General features: G+C 55.3%; 2 protein-coding genes across 5 annotated transcripts in view; one reads left to right on the top strand and one right to left on the bottom strand.

Annotated features, from left to right (window-relative positions):
- Positions 1–460: 460 nt before the first annotated feature.
- KLHL28 (kelch like family member 28) lies at positions 461–15,671 on the bottom strand. Its single transcript, XM_041410381.1, has 6 exons — positions 15,589–15,671; positions 11,830–12,177; positions 10,275–10,825; positions 5,986–6,429; positions 2,201–2,409; positions 461–1,322 (listed from the first exon to the last, which is right to left on the bottom strand). The coding sequence occupies exons 2-6, from the start codon at positions 12,175–12,177 to the stop codon at positions 1,159–1,161; spliced, it is 1,716 nt and encodes a 571-aa protein (XP_041266315.1). The 5' UTR covers positions 15,589–15,671; the 3' UTR covers positions 461–1,158.
- A 505-nt stretch (positions 15,672–16,176) lies between these two features.
- The window catches only part of TOGARAM1 (TOG array regulator of axonemal microtubules 1), a 34,041-nt gene continuing 31,910 nt past the window's right edge, over positions 16,177–18,307 (top strand). For all 4 annotated transcript variants that reach the window (XM_041410158.1, XM_041410168.1, XM_041410147.1 and 1 more), the window contains exon 1: positions 16,177–17,416. In XM_041410158.1, coding sequence (XP_041266092.1) covers positions 16,325–17,416 — 1,092 coding nt within the window. In that variant the 5' untranslated portion in view covers positions 16,177–16,324. The remainder of the gene's footprint in view (positions 17,417–18,307) is intronic.

The raw sequence follows: 18,307 nt of genomic DNA, 5'->3' as shown, positions 1-18,307 counted from the left end.
ACAGCATCACTTCCTCTCTCTCTCTGGCCCGGTTTTGACCGAGCTCCTGTGTGATTAACCCAGGGGGACTGGGGTGAGCCCAGGACCTGCCCCTCAGCAGGACACACGTTTGGGATGAGCCCTGTCTGAACTCCCTGCACTGCTGTGGAAGGCAGAACTGCCTGAAGAACCCCAGCTGGCATCTCCCCGTCGGTGAGAATGGGAACAATAAATGTGAAACCCCCCCCAAATACCCAAGAGGGAGCTCATTCCACAGGGGGTGAGACTGCAGAGCTGCAGGGCCACGGGGGGATGGAGCAAAGAAGAAACCAAACCAGTGGAACAATCCGAACATGCTTTATGCACCGAGATCAGGAACAGCCTCGGGGGTACCCCTACATTTAGCACCATTGTGAGATGGGAACGCTCAGGGGAAGCAGCCACACGATCCTTGAAAAAAGGGGAACAGGGACACGAGCTCGGGAGGGTGGGACGGGCTGGCTCGGGGGTTTATTGGGTGCCATGCTGGGAACGCTGCTGCCGTGATTCCTCCTCGCATTCCAACTGGAAGCACACAGCAGGATGAAGTCAGTTCATCTAGCACTCTCCACAAGAGGAAAACAGAAGGGAAAAGTTAAAAACGCAAATTCTCTTCGCCAGATCCAAAAACGTCCCGAGGAGGCAACAAATTTGCCTTGTAAACGTCTCCAAGGATCATCCCAGCCCTCCTACCGGGAAGCAGGTGACAAAGGAGAGTACAGGCAACATCCTATGGCATTTATTATGTACAAACCTTGAGATACAGAAACAAGGCAGCCCTTGAGTTACCGGTGATAAAAAACCCCGTGAAGCGCTGGCGCTCTCCCGGCGTGCAGCCCCGGGCAGGGCTCGGCCCCGCGCACACAGCCCGCGCTTCCCCGGCACGGGGAAGAGGAGGAAGAGGCAGAAGCTCTACAAAGGGTCGGATGGACAGATTTCCAACTGGATCGCAGCCCTCTCCCGAATCCACAGCCGCGAGCAGGGTGCCAAAGGCGGCCGGCACCGAGCTCCCCGCGCCGTGCCGCCGCAGCGCCGGCCGGAGCATCCCGGGAGGAGCGGGTCGCTCCCGGGCCGGGCCGGGCCGAGCCGGGCCGGGCAGCGGGCTCAGCTCCGGCCGGCCCCGTCCGAGGGGCAGCGGCCTCAGAGGGCCGTGAGGCCGAAGTTGCAGCGGCAGTACATCATCCCCGCCGAGTCCAGCCACGAGTCCGAGATGGGCTCGTACCTCTGCACCGTGTTCAGGTAGGAGGAGCCCGAGTGCCCCCCCACCACGTACAGGTGGTTATCGATCACCGCCGCCCCCACGCCTGCGGAGAAAGGAGCCACATCAATCCCTGCGGGAAGCAGCGGGGCTGTGCTCCCGGCCGGAGCCACCCCCAGGGTCCCCTCTGGCTAAGGAAAACACCTGCGAACGGGGAGCCCTCTCTGCTCGGGTGTGACAGCCCTTTGTGCTGCTCTCATCCCCTTTCCTACAATAAAACAACCTCCCTCTGTCCCAGTGCCCCATCAGGGGACGGTGGGACAGATCCATGGAATGTCCTGAGCTGGAGGGACCCCCAGGATCATCCCAGCCCCATCCCTGCCCAGACCCCCAGCAATCCCACCCTGGGCATCCCTGGCAGCTCCTGGAGCTCTGGCAGCCTCGTGCCCATTCCCTGGGGAGCCCGGGCAGTGCCAGCACCCTCTGGGGAAGAGGGTGATCTCCTTTCCTGATCTCCAGCCTGACCCTCCCTGGCCCAGCCCCAGCTGCCCCCTGAGCCCTGTCCCTGTCCCAGAGCAGAGATGGGAGCTGCACCACAACCCTGCACCCCTGAGTCTCCACACCTCTTAAAATCCAACAGAACAGTGAGCACAGAACTGCTGCTCCTCATCACTGTTGAAATCACTGAAAAAACAGGAGGTAGAATTACTACATCCTATAACTTTTGTTACAGCTCAGCACTAATAAACTGAACTTGGAGAAATCAAGATCCTTTCACAGAGTGCTGGAGCGACCCTGACCCTCAGGTGGAGTCCCTGCCACCCTCCCTGCAGGTTTTACCAGCCCAGAGGTTCATCTCTGCCATGTCCCACCTGTCCTGGGCTCCTTCATGAGTGCTGGAGCGACCCTGACCCTCAGGTGGAGTCCCTGCCACCCTCCCTGCAGGTTTTACCAGCCCAGAGGTTCATCTCTGCCATGTCCCACCTGTCCTGGGCTCCTTCATGGGCCGGCACACCGTCCACTGGTTCTGGTGGGGGTCGTACCTCTCGATGCTGGACAGGTGGGACACCCCATTGTGTCCCCCCACCACGAAGATGAAGCCCAGCATGACCCCCACCCCAAAGTTTATCCGTTTGTCAGCCATGGAGGCCACGGTCTCCCAGGAGTTCTTGCTCGGATCGTAGCGTTCCATGCTGCAAGGCAAACACAGCTGTGAGCTTGGGATCTGGGATGGGAGTCCCTCCTGGAGTGGCACAGACAGCCATGAGCCCAGGATCTCAGGAATTCATTCCTGGAGTGGCACAGACAGCCATGAGCCCAGGATCTCAGGAATTCATTCCTGGAGTGGCACAGACAGCCATGAGCCCAGGATCTCAGGAATTCATTCCTGGAGTGGCACAGACAGCCATGAGCCCAGGATCTCAGGAATTCATTCCTGGAGTGGCACAGACAGCCATGAGCCCAGGATCTCAGGAATTCATTCCTGGAGTGGCACAGACAGCCATGAGCCCAGGATCTCAGGAATTCATTCCTGGAGTGGCACAGACAGCCATGAGCCCAGGATCTCAGGAATTCATTCCTGGAGTGGCACAGACAGCCATGAGCCCAGGATCTCAGGAATTCATTCCTGGAGTGGCACAGACAGCCATGAGCCCAGGATCTCAGGAATTCATTCCTGGAGTGGCACAGACAGCCATGAGCCCAGGATCTCAGGAATTCATTCCTGGAGTGGCACAGACAGCCATGAGCCCAGGATCTCAGGAATTCATTCCTGGAGTGGCACAGACAGCCATGAGCCCAGGATCTCAGGAATTCATTCCTGGAGTGGCACAGACAGCCATGAGCCCAGGATCTCAGGAATTCATTCCTGGAGTGGCACAGACAGCCATGAGCCCAGGATCTCAGGAATTCATTCCTGGAGTGGCACAGACAGCCATGAGCCCAGGATCTCAGGAATTCATTCCTGGAGTGGCACAGACAGCCATGAGCCCAGGATCTCAGGAATTCATTCCTGGAGTGGCACAGACAGCCATGAGCCCAGGATCTCAGGAATTCATTCCTGGAGTGGCACAGACAGCCATGAGCCCAGGATCTCAGGAATTCATTCCTGGAGTGGCACAGACAGCCATGAGCCCAGGATCTCAGGAATTCATTCCTGGAGTGGCACAGACAGCCATGAGCCCAGGATCTCAGGAATTCATTCCTGGAGTGGCACAGACAGCCATGAGCCCAGGATCTCAGGAATTCATTCCTGGAGTGGCACAGACAGCCATGAGCCCAGGATCTCAGGAATTCATTCCTGGAGTGGCACAGACAGCCATGAGCCCAGGATCTCAGGAATTCATTCCTGGAGTGGCACAGACAGCCATGAGCCCAGGATCTCAGGAATTCATTCCTGGAGTGGCACAGACACAGCTGGCTCTGCCAGAATTACCACACAGGAATAATGGCACACAGAGGAAAGGGCTGGAGCTGATAGCAAATTCCATGGTGCAGTTGCTTGGTACAACCCAACAGCAGCACCCACAAACTGTGTTACCACCTGGGAGGCATCAATCGCATCCCAGGGCACTTCCACAACCAAAGCAGCCCAACAGTGCTGCCAAAAATCAGTTTTAACCTATTTTTGTAATATATTCAGTCAAAGGTTGGGCTCAACGATCTTAAAAGACTTTTCCATCCCAAACAGTGCTGTGATATTTTCCCCTGGCACAGCAACTGGTTCAGCCTCTCCCATGTCCTCCCTGTCCTGGACCTTCAGGTCACACCCTAAAACCAAGAGGTTCCTCAGAGCTGAAAGCTCCTTCAGGATATCTGGTGTGGTATTTTTAAAATAAGAATTTAAAGTGTATATCACGTAAACAGCAATCTATTAAAATAATATCATAATCTATTAAAATAAAAATGCTGTGGGAAACTGAACACAATGCAGAGCCAAAATGTTTCTCTTTGGGTACACAGCAAATCCAAAATTACCTTGAGGTTGGCCTGAAAATAACATTCAGAGAGAAAAAGCATGTGGAGAGTGTATTTATATTCCTCAGGAACAGCTCAAAAGAGGCTGCTGATCAAAGCACTGAGGGCAGGAGAGGTTTCAGGATCAAAGGGAAATTAATGACGATGAGAATTCATATTTTTGATCACTGTACAGATGGTCAGTCATTAGCACACTCATGGCTCAGAGCTGTTCCTGCCCAAGCACTGCTGCAGGAGCACAGAGGAGCAGGAAAAAAGGGGAAAAAGGGGAAGAGGAGAGCAGCAGCACAGAGTTTGGAAAAAGGGGTTCATTACCCAGTGTGAGCTTGATTTAATGCCAGAGCTTGGGGGAGCCTGGTGCTGCACGGCATGGCTCAGTACTCACCCCTCCACTCACAAATAAAACCAGAATTATTCACAGAATATGGAACACCCCGAGTTAGAAGGATCAAGGAGTCCAGGGATACTTTTCCTAATAGAAGTAAGAACCTTTTCCTAAAAGAAGACCCTAAAAGGAGAACTTTTTCCTAATATCCAACCCAAACCTGCCCTGACTCAGCCTCAAGTGAAAAAGTCAATGCAATTCATCATCACAATGTCTGGTGCCACCCTGTTGAACAATCACTGTGTCCCTCCCAGGAACAAGAGTTTCATTCTTTATTCAGCTCTTACACTTGTAGTTCATTATTCTGCTTCCTGGAGGGATATTCAGCTGATTTGTTCCCATTTTAATGACGGAAAATGATTCCTTTGGATAATTGGATGTCCCTGGACATCCGCAGGGAACAGAGGAGTTAAAGAGCATGGTGGTACCAGGAAAACTCCTTGGGAATGCAAGGCCTGAAACAACCCTTGGAGCCAGACCATAACCCCCATCCTAAATTCTGCTATGAGCAGTAACACTAATTCAAGATCCCATCAGAGTTTTATACTTATTTAGTGTGTTTTGAGCATGGGAAAACTGCTATTCACCTCAGATCAGGGATTTTGTGGTAAAACTCACCACCCACCCTCAGATTTTGCAGGCTTGAGCTCCAAGGCTCAGTAATGTGCAGGCATGTCTTTGTTTTAAACTTTTTGGTAAAATCACCTTGTAGGTGATCTTAAAAAGAGCCCAAACAAGGTGGAACACACAAAGTGGAATAAAGACATCCCTTTTGACTGATGGGACTGGTGAGACACAACAGGGATTAATGAGGCCCCAGGATCTACTGGAGATTATTTATTGGCTGCCCAGGGGTTTGCTGGTGCCAGGTGGGCACAGGGTCATTCCAGCATGTAGGGAGGCATGACAAGGATTAATGAGGCTGCCCACAGGGTTTGCTGATGCCCAGGTGGGCACAGGGTGACCCCAGCACATCCCTGTTTATGCGAGCAGGGGAAGGATTAATGAGCCTGACCATGGGGTTTGGTGGTGCCCAGGTGGGCACAGCTCACCCCAGCACGTACCTGCTCATGTGGGCAGGGGAAGGATTAATGAACCTGCCCTGGGGGTTTTGCTAGTGCCCAGGTGGGCACAGGATCACACCCAGCACATCCCTGCTCATGTGGGCAGGGGAAGGATTAAAAAGGCTGCCCATGGGGTTTGCTTATGCCCAGGTGGGCACAAGGTCACCCCAGCCCACCCCAGTCCATGTGGGCACAGCCCACCCCAGCAATCCCTGTCCATGTGGGCAGGCCCACCCCAGCACATCCCTGTCCATGTGGGCACAGCCCACCCCAGCAATCCCTGTCCATGTGGGCAGGCCCACCCCAGCAATCCCCCATGTGGGCAGGCCCACCCCAGCACGTACCTGTTCATGTGGGCAGGCCCGTAGCCCCCGATGGCGTAGATCATGCCGTCCAGCACGGCAGCAGCGAAGCAGCTCCGTGTCCTGCTCATGGGGGCCACCAGCTGCCACTCCTTGACCTTGGGGATGTACTTCTCCACGCTCCTCAGGTAGGACTGGCCGTCGTAGCCGCCCAGGGCGTAGAGCTCTCCGGCCAGCACGGCCACGCCCAGCGTGCTGCGGCTCTCGAACATCCTCTCCAGGGAGCTCCAGGTGTTGGTGTCGGGGTCCCAGCACTCCACGGAGCTCTCGTGCTTCCTGTAGGAGATGCCCTGGCACACGTGGGTGGCGATGCCCCCCACCACGTACATCTTCTGCTCCAGCACGCACACGCCGAACTCGCAGCGCGGGATGCTCAGAGGGGCCAGCCCGATCCACGAGTCGCTCTGGGGGAAATACATCTCCATGCTGAGGGGGAAACAGGGAGACAGTCAGCAAGTGGAGCAGCTGAAAACCTGCCCCAAAGGGAGGAGAAAACACACCAAAAAAAAAAAGCCCCCCAAACCGGCCACGGAAATGGGAGAGACAAAAGCAAATTAGAGAGAGGGAAGCACACGTGTGCACACACAAATATACATTTAGAAACTACAGCCTGCAGTTTAGAAATGTGTGTTTTATGTGCACTCTGTAATTGAAACAAAATGGCCACGTAGCACAAACCAGCCCGAAAAATACATCTTTGAAACAGCTTCTTTCTTTTAAACAGCATTTTAAACCTTAAATCAAAATCTTAAAGCTGAACCCCAAAGCTGAACCCCAAAGCTGAACCCCAAAATACCATTTTCTTTTAATTATACTCAGTGTGAGAACACAGTGGGTCTAGCTTGCCCCAAATTAAGTCTTGCCAATCTACCTGAATAGATTAATTAATAAATTAGCTAAATAATTAAGAGGCTATCTGGTACAGAGGGAACATGATCTGTTCAAAAACAATACAGGAGCATGAGGGCCCTGGAGAGCTGACAGGTACTAAGAGCCCAGAAACAGGAGCTGCTGAAACACCAGAGAGCAGAGATTAAATATTTCTAAGTAATTTTGTTATTATGAAGCACCAAAAAATTCAAAATAATCCAAATTACACTGGGAGGCTACATTTTTATAATCACTGAAGAAGGTGGGAAAGAAGCAGAGCTGAAGAATCAGAGAATGACTTTATTCACTCAAACACTTTTTATGAAGCACAAAACCCCCTTTACTTTTTAAGTCTATAAACACAACAATTCCCAGCCCTGACATCTGGTTTAATATCAGTGACTATCACTGGGAAAATGAACTTTAAATGACTTTGAAAGCTCTGAACACAGGGGAGAGAACACCCAGCTCTCCCCAGGTTTTCACATGGGTTTCCCTCTGCAAGCACTGAACTGTCCCAGCAAAGGAGATCCCAGGATATGATCCAGAATCCAGCTGTGGAACCAGTTCAGGCAGTCTGCCTGGGCACAGGGAACACTCCTGGGGCTGCTCAGGGCACACTGAACATCAAAGCTCTGTCAGTGCAAGTATAAATGGATAAATGGATGTTGGTATGCAAACAGCCCACATGCAGTTCAACCAGCAGCTCTGGGAATGCTAATCCCGTGTTCTGAGCACACCCAGCCACACCAGCTTGGGACATAAAGTTGTTTTTCTCTCTCTTTTGTTCCTTCTGCTCCCAGGAGGAGCCTCAGGGAAGCTCTCCAGGAACTGAGGAAGCTCGTTCTGGAATGCAGGTGAAGGAGGAGGGGCAGCCACCTGCCCACAGCTGGGATCAAAGCCATGACCACATCACGATCCAGAGCTCCTTCATGAAATCCCAGCATCACTGAGGTTGGGAATGAGCTCCAAGAGTCCCAGCTGTGCCCACCCTGTCCCTAGCCCAGAGCTCTGAGTGCCACCTCCAGGAATTCCTGGCACACCTCCAGGGATGGGCACTCCAACCCTCCCTGGGCAGTCACTTCCATTTTTTCCTTGAAACAATTCCTCCTGCAAACATCCAATAATCCCTCAGCACAGACAAAGGCAGAACTCAGATCTGTCCCGCTCTTCTGGATGGAAAAATCCAACGATTCATTCCCAAAATTCGGGAATGGCAGCCCCTAAATAACATGGGACAACTGCTGGGGAGACAATTCCTGCTTCCAGACAGGAATTCTGTGTCCTAAATCACATCCCAGGATCAACAATGCAATGGCAAAACTGGACTGACACCCAACCTGGCATTACTGAAACATGATCAGATTAGAGTGGATATTTCATCAAAATCAGCCCAAAAATCTTACCAAAATCTTATCAAAATGAGCCCCAGGTACAATTTTCCATGGGGAAATTCCTGCTGTGCCCACCCTGAGGCCGTTCCCTCTGCTCCTGTCCCTGTTCCCTGGAGCACAGCCCGACCCCCCCGGCTGTCCCCTCCTGGCAGGAGCTGTAGGGAAAAGTCCCCCTGAGCCTCCTTTAGTCTCCTTCACTCTGCTCTGATTAAGTCTATTTTAATTCCAAGGATTTTTGTAGCATCAGGAAGCACATTTGTCAGACAGCAAGTTAATTTTTATGATTTGTTTGTAATAATAACAAATCAGGGGAAAATTAAGTAAAATGAAAAGACCTGGAAGGAAAAATAAGAACTGTACAGACTTAATTAACCACCTTATTAACCCAATCAACAGAATGAAAATTATTCCAGAGCTTTCTTGTTTGCACAAACAAATGTCTGGCACAAACAAAACCCCCTAACACTGCAAATTACTAATTACTAAGTGCAAATTACTAATAAAAAGGCATTTTGAACTTGGGGGTCATCCTTGTTAAAAAAACCTGCTGAAGAGTTTTTATGGCAGAAGTTGGGGCTCATCCTTGTTTAAAAAAACTTGCTGAAGAGCTTTTATGGAGGAACTTGGAGTTCATCTTTGTTAATAAAAAACCTGCTGGAGTTTTGATGGAGAAACTTGGGACTCATGCTGGTTAAAAAAAAGAAAACCTGCTGAAGAGTTTTTGTGAAGAAACTTGGGGCTCACCCCTGTTAAAAAAACGAAAACCTGCTGAAGAGATTTTATGGCAGAACTTGGTTAGAAAGAGCTGCTGGAGAGTTTTTATGGAAGAACTTGGGGCTCATCCTTGTTAAAAAAAAAGAAAACCTGCTTTCTGTGGAGGAACTCGGGGCTCATCCTTGTTAGAAAAACCTGCTGGAGAGTTTCTATGGAGGAACCTGGGGCTCATCCTTGTTTAAAAAAACCCCAAAACCTGCTGAAGGGTTTTTATGGAGGAACTTGCTTGTTAAAAAAAGAAACCCTGCTGAAGAGTTTTTATGGAAGAGCTTGGGGCTCATCCTTGGTTAAAACCCTGCTGAAGAGTTTTTATGGAGGAACCTGGGGCTCACGCTGGTTAAAAAAAACTGCTGAAGAATTTTTATGGAGAAATTTGGGGCTCATCCCTGTTAAAAAATGAAAACCTGCTGAAGAGTTTTTATGGAAGAACTTGGGGCTCATCCCTGTTAAAAAATGAAAACCTGCTGAAGAGTTTTTATGGAGGAACCTGGGACTCAACCTTGTTAAAAAAACCTGCCAGAGATTTTTAATGGAAGAACTTGGGGCTCATCCTTGTTAAAAAAAACCTGCTGAAGGGTTTTTATGGAGGAACTTGGGGCTCAACCTTGTTAAAAAAAAGAAACCCTGCTGAAGAGTTTTTATGGAGGAACCTGGGGCTCATCCTTGCTAGAAAAACCTGCTGGAGAGTTTCTGTGGAGGAACTTGGGGCTCATCCTTGTTAAAAAAAACCTGCTGAAGGGTTTTTATGGGGGAACTTTCGTGTTAAAAAGAGAAACTCTGCTGAAGAGTTTTTATGGAGGAACTTGGGGCTCATTCTTGTTAGAAAAAAAGAAAACCTGCTTTCTATGGAGGAACCTGGGGCTCATCCTTGTTCAAAAAAGAAAACCTGCTTTCTACGGAGGAACCTGGGGCTCATCCTTGTTCAAAAAAGAAAACCTGCTTTCTACGGAGGAACCTGGGGCTCATCCTTGTTCAAAAAAGAAAACCTGCTTTCTACGGAGGAACCTGGGGCTCATCCTTGTTCAAAAAAGAAAACCTGCTTTCTACGGAGGAACCTGGGGCTCATCCTTGTTCAAAAAAGAAAACCTGCTGCTGATTTTTTATGGAAGAAAAGAACAACCACACCCCACGAACTCTGGTGGGACTCCCATCCGCAGAGACTGTGGGATCCCGGCTCCCAGTGCCCGTGTGCCCTGCCAGGGGCGCCGGGCAGTGCCCAGGGCTGCTCCTCACCTCTCGAGGCAGGCGAAGAGGCCGGCCTTGCCCCCCACGGCGCAGAGCACCTTGGGCGCGCAGCGGGGCCGCGTCAGCAGCACGCTCTGGTGGGACAGTCTGTGCTCGGGCATGAAGTGGTACTTGAGGGCCTCGTTGAGCAGGTGCTTGCAGGCGTGGTCGTCCCGGATCAGGTGGTTGGCCTCGTAGAGGCGCGTCAGGAACCTGACGCTGAGCAGGGGCAGGCGCACGCAGCGCAGCAGCTGCGCCAGGTGCTTCTGGCGCTCCCGCGCGTCGTACTTGACCCAGGACTCCAGCGCGTGGAACACCGCCTCCTCCGTCACCACGTTCAGGCAGTCGCTGGACGCGATCTCGTCCAGCTCCGAGTGCGTCAGCTCCAAGAACTCCTCGGTCTGGCACACGTCCTCGAAGTTCTGGCAGATGAACTTGGTGGCCGCCAGGTAGAGCTCGTGGCAGCCGTAGGTCTCGGCGAAGCGCGAGATGCCGATGCAGTTGCCGGGGTCCAGCTGGCTCTCCAGGAAGGCGCAGCACTCCTTGACCACCAGCTTGACCTGTATTGGAAATGAAAGGCGGCTCCGATGAGGGCAGAGAGAATGGTGCATCTGACTCTAGTTTATTAGAAGGCTAATTAATTACTTTGTTATACTGTGCTATATACGTTACATCTAAACTCTGCACACAGCTGCACTCACCTCTTGACTCCCTGCTGACTGCCAGCTGACAGTCTGACACACACACTCCCCTGGCCCTGACAGGCCAAGGGAACAAAACACCTTCACTCTGGAGAAATGCTGCCATGATACTTTATGAAAAATCCTTTGCTAGGACTTTTCTCCTATTCTAGCTGAGAAAAGAAATGTAAACAATTAACTATCTGATGGCTGTGGAATGTGGTGTGCACATTGTTCCCCAACAGGTGCATCTTTGATTGGCTCCTGTGAGTTGTTTCTAATTAACAACCAATCAAAGATGCAGCTGCGTCGGACTCTGAGAGTCACGAGCTTTTGTTATTGATTCCATTCCTTTTCTTTCTAGTCTTCTGATGCATCCTTTTCTATTCTTTTTAGTATAGTTTCAGTATAGCATTTTAATATAATATATATATAATATAATAAAATCAGCCTTCTGAAACATGGAGTCAAGATTCTCATCTCTTCACATGGGGCACCAACCACAGCTGGACTCGAGGGGACAGGGGGGAATGGTGGCAGTGCTGGGGATGGCTGGATGTAGCCATGATACTTTATGAAACACCCTTTGCTAGGATTTTTCTCCTATTCTAATATAATAAAATCAGCCTTCTGAAACATGGAGTCAAGATTCTCATCTCTTCCCCTGTTGAACACCACCACAGATACACAACCTCCACGCTGCACTCCGCTTTGGCACAAGGCAGGCCCGGCGAGCCATCAGAACCGCGTCCTCCCTTTCCGCGGGGCTCAGCGGACGTGAATCAATAACAAAAAAAATCAATAATGGAATCAATAACAAAAAAAACCCCTCGGGCAGACCTGCCCCCCTGCTTTCCTCAGCGAAGGGCAGCAGAGCAGCAGACCTGCAGCAGGTTGGCGGCGGGCAGCAGGGACTCCACGGTGTCCTGCGAGATGAAGACGGTGCCGGTGTAGGCGTACTCCACGATGGCCCGCAGCGCCGCCTCGCCCACGCACTGGAACTCCACCTCGGCGTTCTCCTTCTCCGACAGGTTCCCGGTGAACATGGCCTTGAAGTAGGGGCTGATGCTGGCCAGCACCGCCCTGTGCGCGTGGATCTTGGCCTCGCCGGCGCGCAGCACCACGTCGCACAGCTCCCGGTGCTGCCGCAGCAGGTTGAGGCCCTGCAGGAGCTGCTCCGAGTGCAGCGGGGTCAGCTTGGCCAGCAGGAACGGCGGGGACGACGGCTCCATCTGGGACAAACACAGTTTGGGAGCTGTCACTTCATGGTTTGGCACACACAAAGGTTAAAAGGTGTGGTTCCATCTTGGTTGTTAGCTTAATAAGGTTTCTTACTTCCCAATTCCCTTTTCCACCCTTACCTGCTACACTTTTTCCTGCAAGTTAAGCGCAGGACCTTCAAATGTTCATGAGTAGTCTATGCTAGATTCAACTCTCAATTAAAAAAAACCCCCCAACCATCACTTTTTTGTTCTTCTGGAGTAAAATATCTGTGATCTCATTGTTGGGGTGCCTGTGCAGGGACAGGAGGTGGCCTGGTGATTCCTGTGGATCCCCTCCCACTCAGGATACTCTGTGACTCTACATCAAGGGTTTGAGAGAACTGCACACTGGCTGAAATAGAAATAAACACGCATAACTAAAGAATGCAACTGGCTTATTTCAGGGGAAGTTTTAAAAGTTCTTAAACTCCTTTTGTGCAGTTCAATTCCTGCACTAAACTCCTTTTGTTCAGCTGCCTGGGGAGCAGTTCAGCCGTGCTGTGCCTTTTTCTCTGGCAGGGAGCAGCTCCCCATTCCCATTTCCTCTGCCAGCCACCCCCACAGAGGGGCTGCAGCAGATTCCTGTGCTGTGGATGCACAGAGGAGCACAGGAGAAAGGGGAGATCCTCACCTCACCTCACCCCGTGGCTGACACCATGCCAGGAGATCCCTGCTGGGATGGGCTCAGCCTCTGGAGCGCTCCGAGCTCCCAGGTGAGCAGGGGGACAGGCTGAGCAGCAGGAATGCTCAGCCCTTCCCAGCAGCCACGCTCCCCAGGAGCTGCAGGAGTGCAGCTGCTCTAATTGCAGCTCCAGGAGCACTGCCAGGCTCTTTGCTCAGCCCCCAGCGCTGCGCTGCTGAGAGGTGGAGGGTAGGAACGTGTCAGGATCCTGGGCCACGGGGAGAGAATCCCATTGTTCTCCTGGGAACAACCCCCCACACTCCTGAGCGGAGCAGATTTTGATTTGCCAAATGATCTCTGCAAGGTCTCTCTTCTTTTGTCTTCATTGTAAGTTCATCACTTGCACAGCTCCTTAAATGACACCTCACTTGCAGGTGAGCCCACTTAAAAGTGCTCAGTTTGAAATAATCAGCATTTAAATACAGAATACAATAGCAGTGACGGGGAAGGGAAGGGGCTGAAAAACCTCTTACCCACAAAGAGATAAATAAGCTCTCCTATTATCACTCTTCACTGGAAAAAATAAACGAAATAAACTAATTTAAGTGCATCTGCAAAAGGCAAGATCAGAGACAATGTTTGCATCTGCAAGAGGCAGTGTTTTCCCATTACAATTTTGCAGCACAAATTATCCATGGAGGAATGAAAAAATTTAAAACAATAAAAAAAGCAGCTAAAAGAATTGATTCCCCTTTTGTGTTTGTGTTCAGTTCCTAGTTTGATCACACAAACACACAAAAATCAGGAAACACAAGGCACCACCACGTGGAAAAAGGAGTGGTCCCAGTTCAGCTGCAAAACCTGCCCAAACACCTATAAATAACCACATTTCAGGCATTCTGCAGCAATAAAGCTTCATGTACCAGGCTGGCAGAACCTCTCCCTGCCCTGCATGGCCAGGCTCACCCACACCACGGATCTGCTGTTATTCATTTCACTTTTTTAGCAAGAAATCTGCAGCTGGAACGTGAAGCAGCCCTGGAATTGCATCCCAGCCCAGCGATCCGTGCTCAGGACACCAAACGGCCACGCCCGGGCTCCGCTTCATGTACCAGGCTGGCAGAACCTCTCCCTGCCCTGCATGGCCAGGCTCACCCACACCACGGATCTGCTGTTATTCATTTCACTTTTTTAGCAAGAAATCTGCAGCTGGAACGTGAAGCAGCCCTGGAATTGCATCCCAGCCCAGCGATCCGTGCTCAGGACACCAAACGGCCACCCCTGGGCTCAGAGCCTCCCAGCCTGTGCCTCAGACTCATCTCCAGCCGCAGCAGGGACTGGAAACAAAGGGGTTAACCTCAGGGGAACAGCTGAGGAGCAGCACGGGAGCTCCGAGACTGCGGGAGAGCAGCAGGAGCGGGGCTGAGCGCCATCGGCACCGGGGGAGAGACACGCGGCACGGGCTGCCCGCTGCTGGCACTGCTGGGACTGCTACTGCTGCTGCCCGGCTTCTGCAATTGCTGCTGCCCCACTGCTGCTGCCCGGCTTCTGGAATTGCTGCTGCTGGCACTGCTGGCCCTGCTGCTGCTGCCCCGCTTCTGGAATTACTGCTGCTGCCCTGCTGCTGCTGCCCCACTGCTGCTGCTGCCCCGCTGCTGGCACTGCTGCTGCTGCCCGGCTTCTGGAATTGCTGCTGCTGCCCTGCTGCTGCTGCCCTGCTGCTGGAATTGCTGCTGCTGCCCCACTGCTGGCACTGCTGCTGCTGCCCGGCTTCTGGAATTGCTGCTGCTGGCACTGCTGGGACTGCTGCTGCTGCCCCGCTGCTGCCCTGCTGCTGCTGCCCAGCTTCTGGAATTACTGCTGCTGCCCGGCTTCTGCAATTGCTGCTGCTGCCCCACTGCTGGCATTGCTGCTGCCCCACTGCTGCTGCTGCTGCTGCCTGGCTTCTGGAATTAATGCTGCTGCCCTGCTGCCCCACTGCTGGCACTGCAGCTGGCACTGCTGCTGGCATTGCAGCTGGCATTGCTGCTGCCCGGCTTCTGGAATTGCTGCTGCTGCCCCGCTTCTGGAATTACTGCTGCTGCCCTGCTGCTGCTGCTGCCCCGCTGCTGGCACTGCAGCTGGCATTGCTGCTGCTGCCCCGCTGCTGGCATTGCTGCTGCCCTGCTGCTGCCTCGCTCCTGGGATTGCTGCTCTCCCACTTCTGCCATTGCTGCTGCCCCGCTGCTGGAATCGCTGCTCTCCCACTTCTGGAGCTGCTGCTTTCTCAGTTCTGGAATTGCTGCTGCCCCACTGCTGGAATTGCTGCTCTCCCGCTGCTGGCACTGCTGCCCTCCCTCTGCAGGAATCGCTGCTCTCCCACTTCTGGAATTACTGCTGCTGCCCTGCTGGAATTGCTGCTGCCCCACTGCTGGAATTGCTGCTCTCCCGCTGCTGGCACTGCTGCCCTCCCTCTGCAGGAATCGCTGCTCTCCCCATGGCCGTGCCTCACCCGCTGCCCCGGCTCCGCTCTGGCCGGGCACAGGGCCGGCTCCCGGAGCACGCTGGGCTCCCGGTGTCCCTGCCCAGGGTCCCACAGCGCTCCGGGTCCCTGCGGCTCCGCCGCTCTCCCGGTGCCGGGCGGGCCCCCCGCGCAGCCGCTCCCGCTGCATCCGCACCCCGCCCGGGGACACAGCACCGCGGCCGTGTCCCGGCCGTGTCCGGGCCGTGTCCCGGCCGTGTCCCGTGTCCCGGCCGTGCCGCGCCGTCCCCGCTCTCACCTGTGCCGGGGTGCCCCAGGCCCGGCCCGGCCGCGCCGCCGCCTCGTTCCGCCGCTCCGCCACCGCCCGCTCCGTCACTTCCGGCCGCCCCGCCCCGCGCGCCCCGCCAATCAACGGCCGCGCCGCCGCACACACCCACACCCGCCTGTCCCCGGGCGGTACCACACAGCGCACCGCGCGGGGGGCACGCCGCGGTTTCGCTTCCCCGGAGGTTCTGCTTCACTCCATCCCCGCCGCTCGCGCGACGCTGCTCTCCGTTTCTCCGCCACAGCGCCCGTGCCCCGTCCCGCCCGCAGCGGTCTGAGGAGAAGTAGCGGAGGTACGCGTGTCCCCCCCCCCGCTCGCCGCGGCGTGGTCGGCCCCGCGCCGGCGCGGCACGCGACGCCCCCTGGCGACGGCGGCGTTGCTGGGTCCGCGGGGCCGCGGCCGGGCCTGGGAGCGCGGCGGCTCCGCGCAGGGCGGCGAGGACGGCACGGAGCCCTCCGGCCCCGCTCACAACGGTCCGGGCACGGCGCCCTGCGGCCCCGCTCACAACGGTTCGGACACGGAGCCCCCTGGCCCCGCTTTGAACGGTTCGGGCGCGGATGTTCCCGGCCCCACTCACGACGGTTCGGACACGGAGCCCCCCGGTCCCGCTGAGGACGGGCCGGGCACGGAGCCGCCCGGCCATGCTCACAACGGCTCGGGCACGGAGGAAGACACGGAGCTCCGCGGCCCCGCTGAGGACAAGCCGGGCATGGAGCTCCGCGGCCCCGCTGAGGACCGGCCGGGCACGGAGCCCCACAGCCCGCCGGAGGACGCGGCTGCCCCGCCGGGGCCGGAGCTGTCGCTGGTGCCGCCGGAGCTCCGCGCGCGGCTGCTGGACCGGCGGGACTACCGGGGCCGCGCGCAGGCCGTGGAGCAGCTGCGGCGGGCGGTGGAGGGCTGCAGCCCCGCCGCGCTGGGCGCCGCGCCCGCCGCCGCCCTGCTGGGGCTGATCGCGCTGCTGGACGCGCTGCTGCACGACCCCAACTTCGCGGTGGCGCGGGGCGCGCTGGAGGTGACCCGGCTGCTGGCGCTGCGCCTCGGCCGCCGCGTCCCCGCCGTGCTGGCCCCGCTGGTGTGCGCGGCCGCCCGGGCGCTCGGCGACGCGCAGCCGGCCATGCGGCGGGACGGCGCCCGGCTGCTGCTGCGGCTGATGGCGGCGGCCGGCCCGCGGCCCGTGCTGCGCCTGCTGCTGCAGGAGCGGCTGCTGCGGCACCGCAGCGCCCGGCTCCGCGAGGAGCTGCTCAACGCGTGCATCGCCGCGCTGCTCGCCTACCCCGCCGCCGAGCTGGACCTGCCCCAGCTGGCGGCCGCCCTGGCGCCGGCGCTGCTGGACGCCAAGCGCAGGGTCCGGCACGCCGCCATGGAGGCGTTCGCCGCGCTGGCCTCGGCCCTGGGTCCCGGCGACGCGGGCGCGCTGCTCCGCGCCCTGGACGCGGTGGAGCGGCGGGCCGGCGGCGCGGGGGGGGCGCAGGCCGTGCGGGCCCGCCTGGCCAGGAAGGTGCTGCCCCGGCTGGGCGAGCAGGGGCTCGTGGAGTACGGCGTGCCCTTGCCCTCGTCCGGCCGCTGCCGCGGGCCCTGCCCGCCGCCCGGCGCCGACACCGAGTGGCTGCTGATGGGCAGCGGGAGCCGGAGCGCGCACGGGCTCTGCGCGCACCCCGGCGATGCCCAGCGGGGAGCGAGCCCCAGGAGGGTCCTGAGCGCCGGCAGAGGCAAAAGCAAGCTGCCCTGGGAGAAGGAGCCGGCTGCGGACGGGGAAGGCGGCTCGGGGGTGAGGATGCCCGCGGCGAAGGGTGTGGAGCAGGTATGGAGCTCCCTGGGTGCCTCTGTGCTTCCCAAAGGGAGGATGGGGAGGTGTCAGGGGCTTGTTAAGTGATGTTTGGGAGGTGTGGCTGCTGTTTGATGGGTCTGTACGCTCAGATCGCTCTGGGAAGGTAAATTTGGGAATTCCTTATGCCAGATTCAGCCAAGCAATTTACCAGACTATTTATCGCTTACAACAAAAAATATGAATCTTTTTATGAGGTTAGCTGGACGACCTGAGACACTCCTTAGGTCTGACAGTAGTGACTTGACTCTGACATGTCAGCAATGGCAGGTGAAGCACTGGGAATGAGCAAAACTGGGGAAAACAGCCTTTATTTGTATGTTTGTGTTCGAAGGTGTGGGGCTGACTGCAGAGTTTCCTGTTGGGGGGAAAACTGAGCAAGTCCTTCAGCTCAGGCTCTGAAGGCAGAGCTGCGGGATGGGGCCGAGCCAGGGCTCTTTGGGATAAACCTGCTGGCTGCCAAGTGCCTGTGTGGCTCTTGCTCTTTGGGCTGATCCAACCAGCAAAAATGTAGGTCAGGCTGGAATAAGGATTCTGGCTGAGTTTGGGTGTAATCACCTACTGACCACGTCGGCAGCTGGAAAGGGGAGGAACCTCTGGAAAACTGTCCAGGTTCTTTTTGCTTTGCCGGCGTTTTGGATCCCACAGGTGGTTGTATCTCTGTGAGGTGGTTTTTCTGTTGTGTTATGGTTTGTTTTTTTTTTAAAGTGGACACATTTGATTTACCATAACCTCATCTCCTGTGAGGGAGCTGAAGCAAGCAGAGCTCCTCAGGAAATGAGAGGCTGTGCAGAGCAGATTCCTCAGTGCCACATTTGCGTACTCAGATTTTAATTCTCAGTTGCTTGGTAACTTGTTGCTGGGCTG

Source organism: Onychostruthus taczanowskii, unplaced genomic scaffold, assembly GCF_017590055.1.
Source record: "Onychostruthus taczanowskii isolate IOZ18803 unplaced genomic scaffold, ASM1759005v1 scaffold100, whole genome shotgun sequence".
Classification (NCBI taxonomy): Eukaryota; Metazoa; Chordata; class Aves; order Passeriformes; family Passeridae; genus Onychostruthus; species Onychostruthus taczanowskii.
Note: the sequence above shows the minus strand (reverse complement) of the source record. Positions and strands in the feature narration are given on the sequence as shown.

Coding starts and splice junctions, on each gene's coding strand:
- KLHL28 (XM_041410381.1), bottom strand. CDS start 12,177: ATGGAGCCGTCGTCCCCGCCGTTCCTGCTGGCCAAGCTGACCCCGCTG. Junction 10,826..11,829: donor CCGCCGCCAACCTGCTGCAG/GTCTGCTGCTCT, acceptor TTTCCAATACAG/GTCAAGCTGGTGGTCAAGGA. Junction 6,430..10,274: donor CTCTTCGCCTGCCTCGAGAG/GTGAGGAGCAGC, acceptor TTTCCCCCTCAG/CATGGAGATGTATTTCCCCC.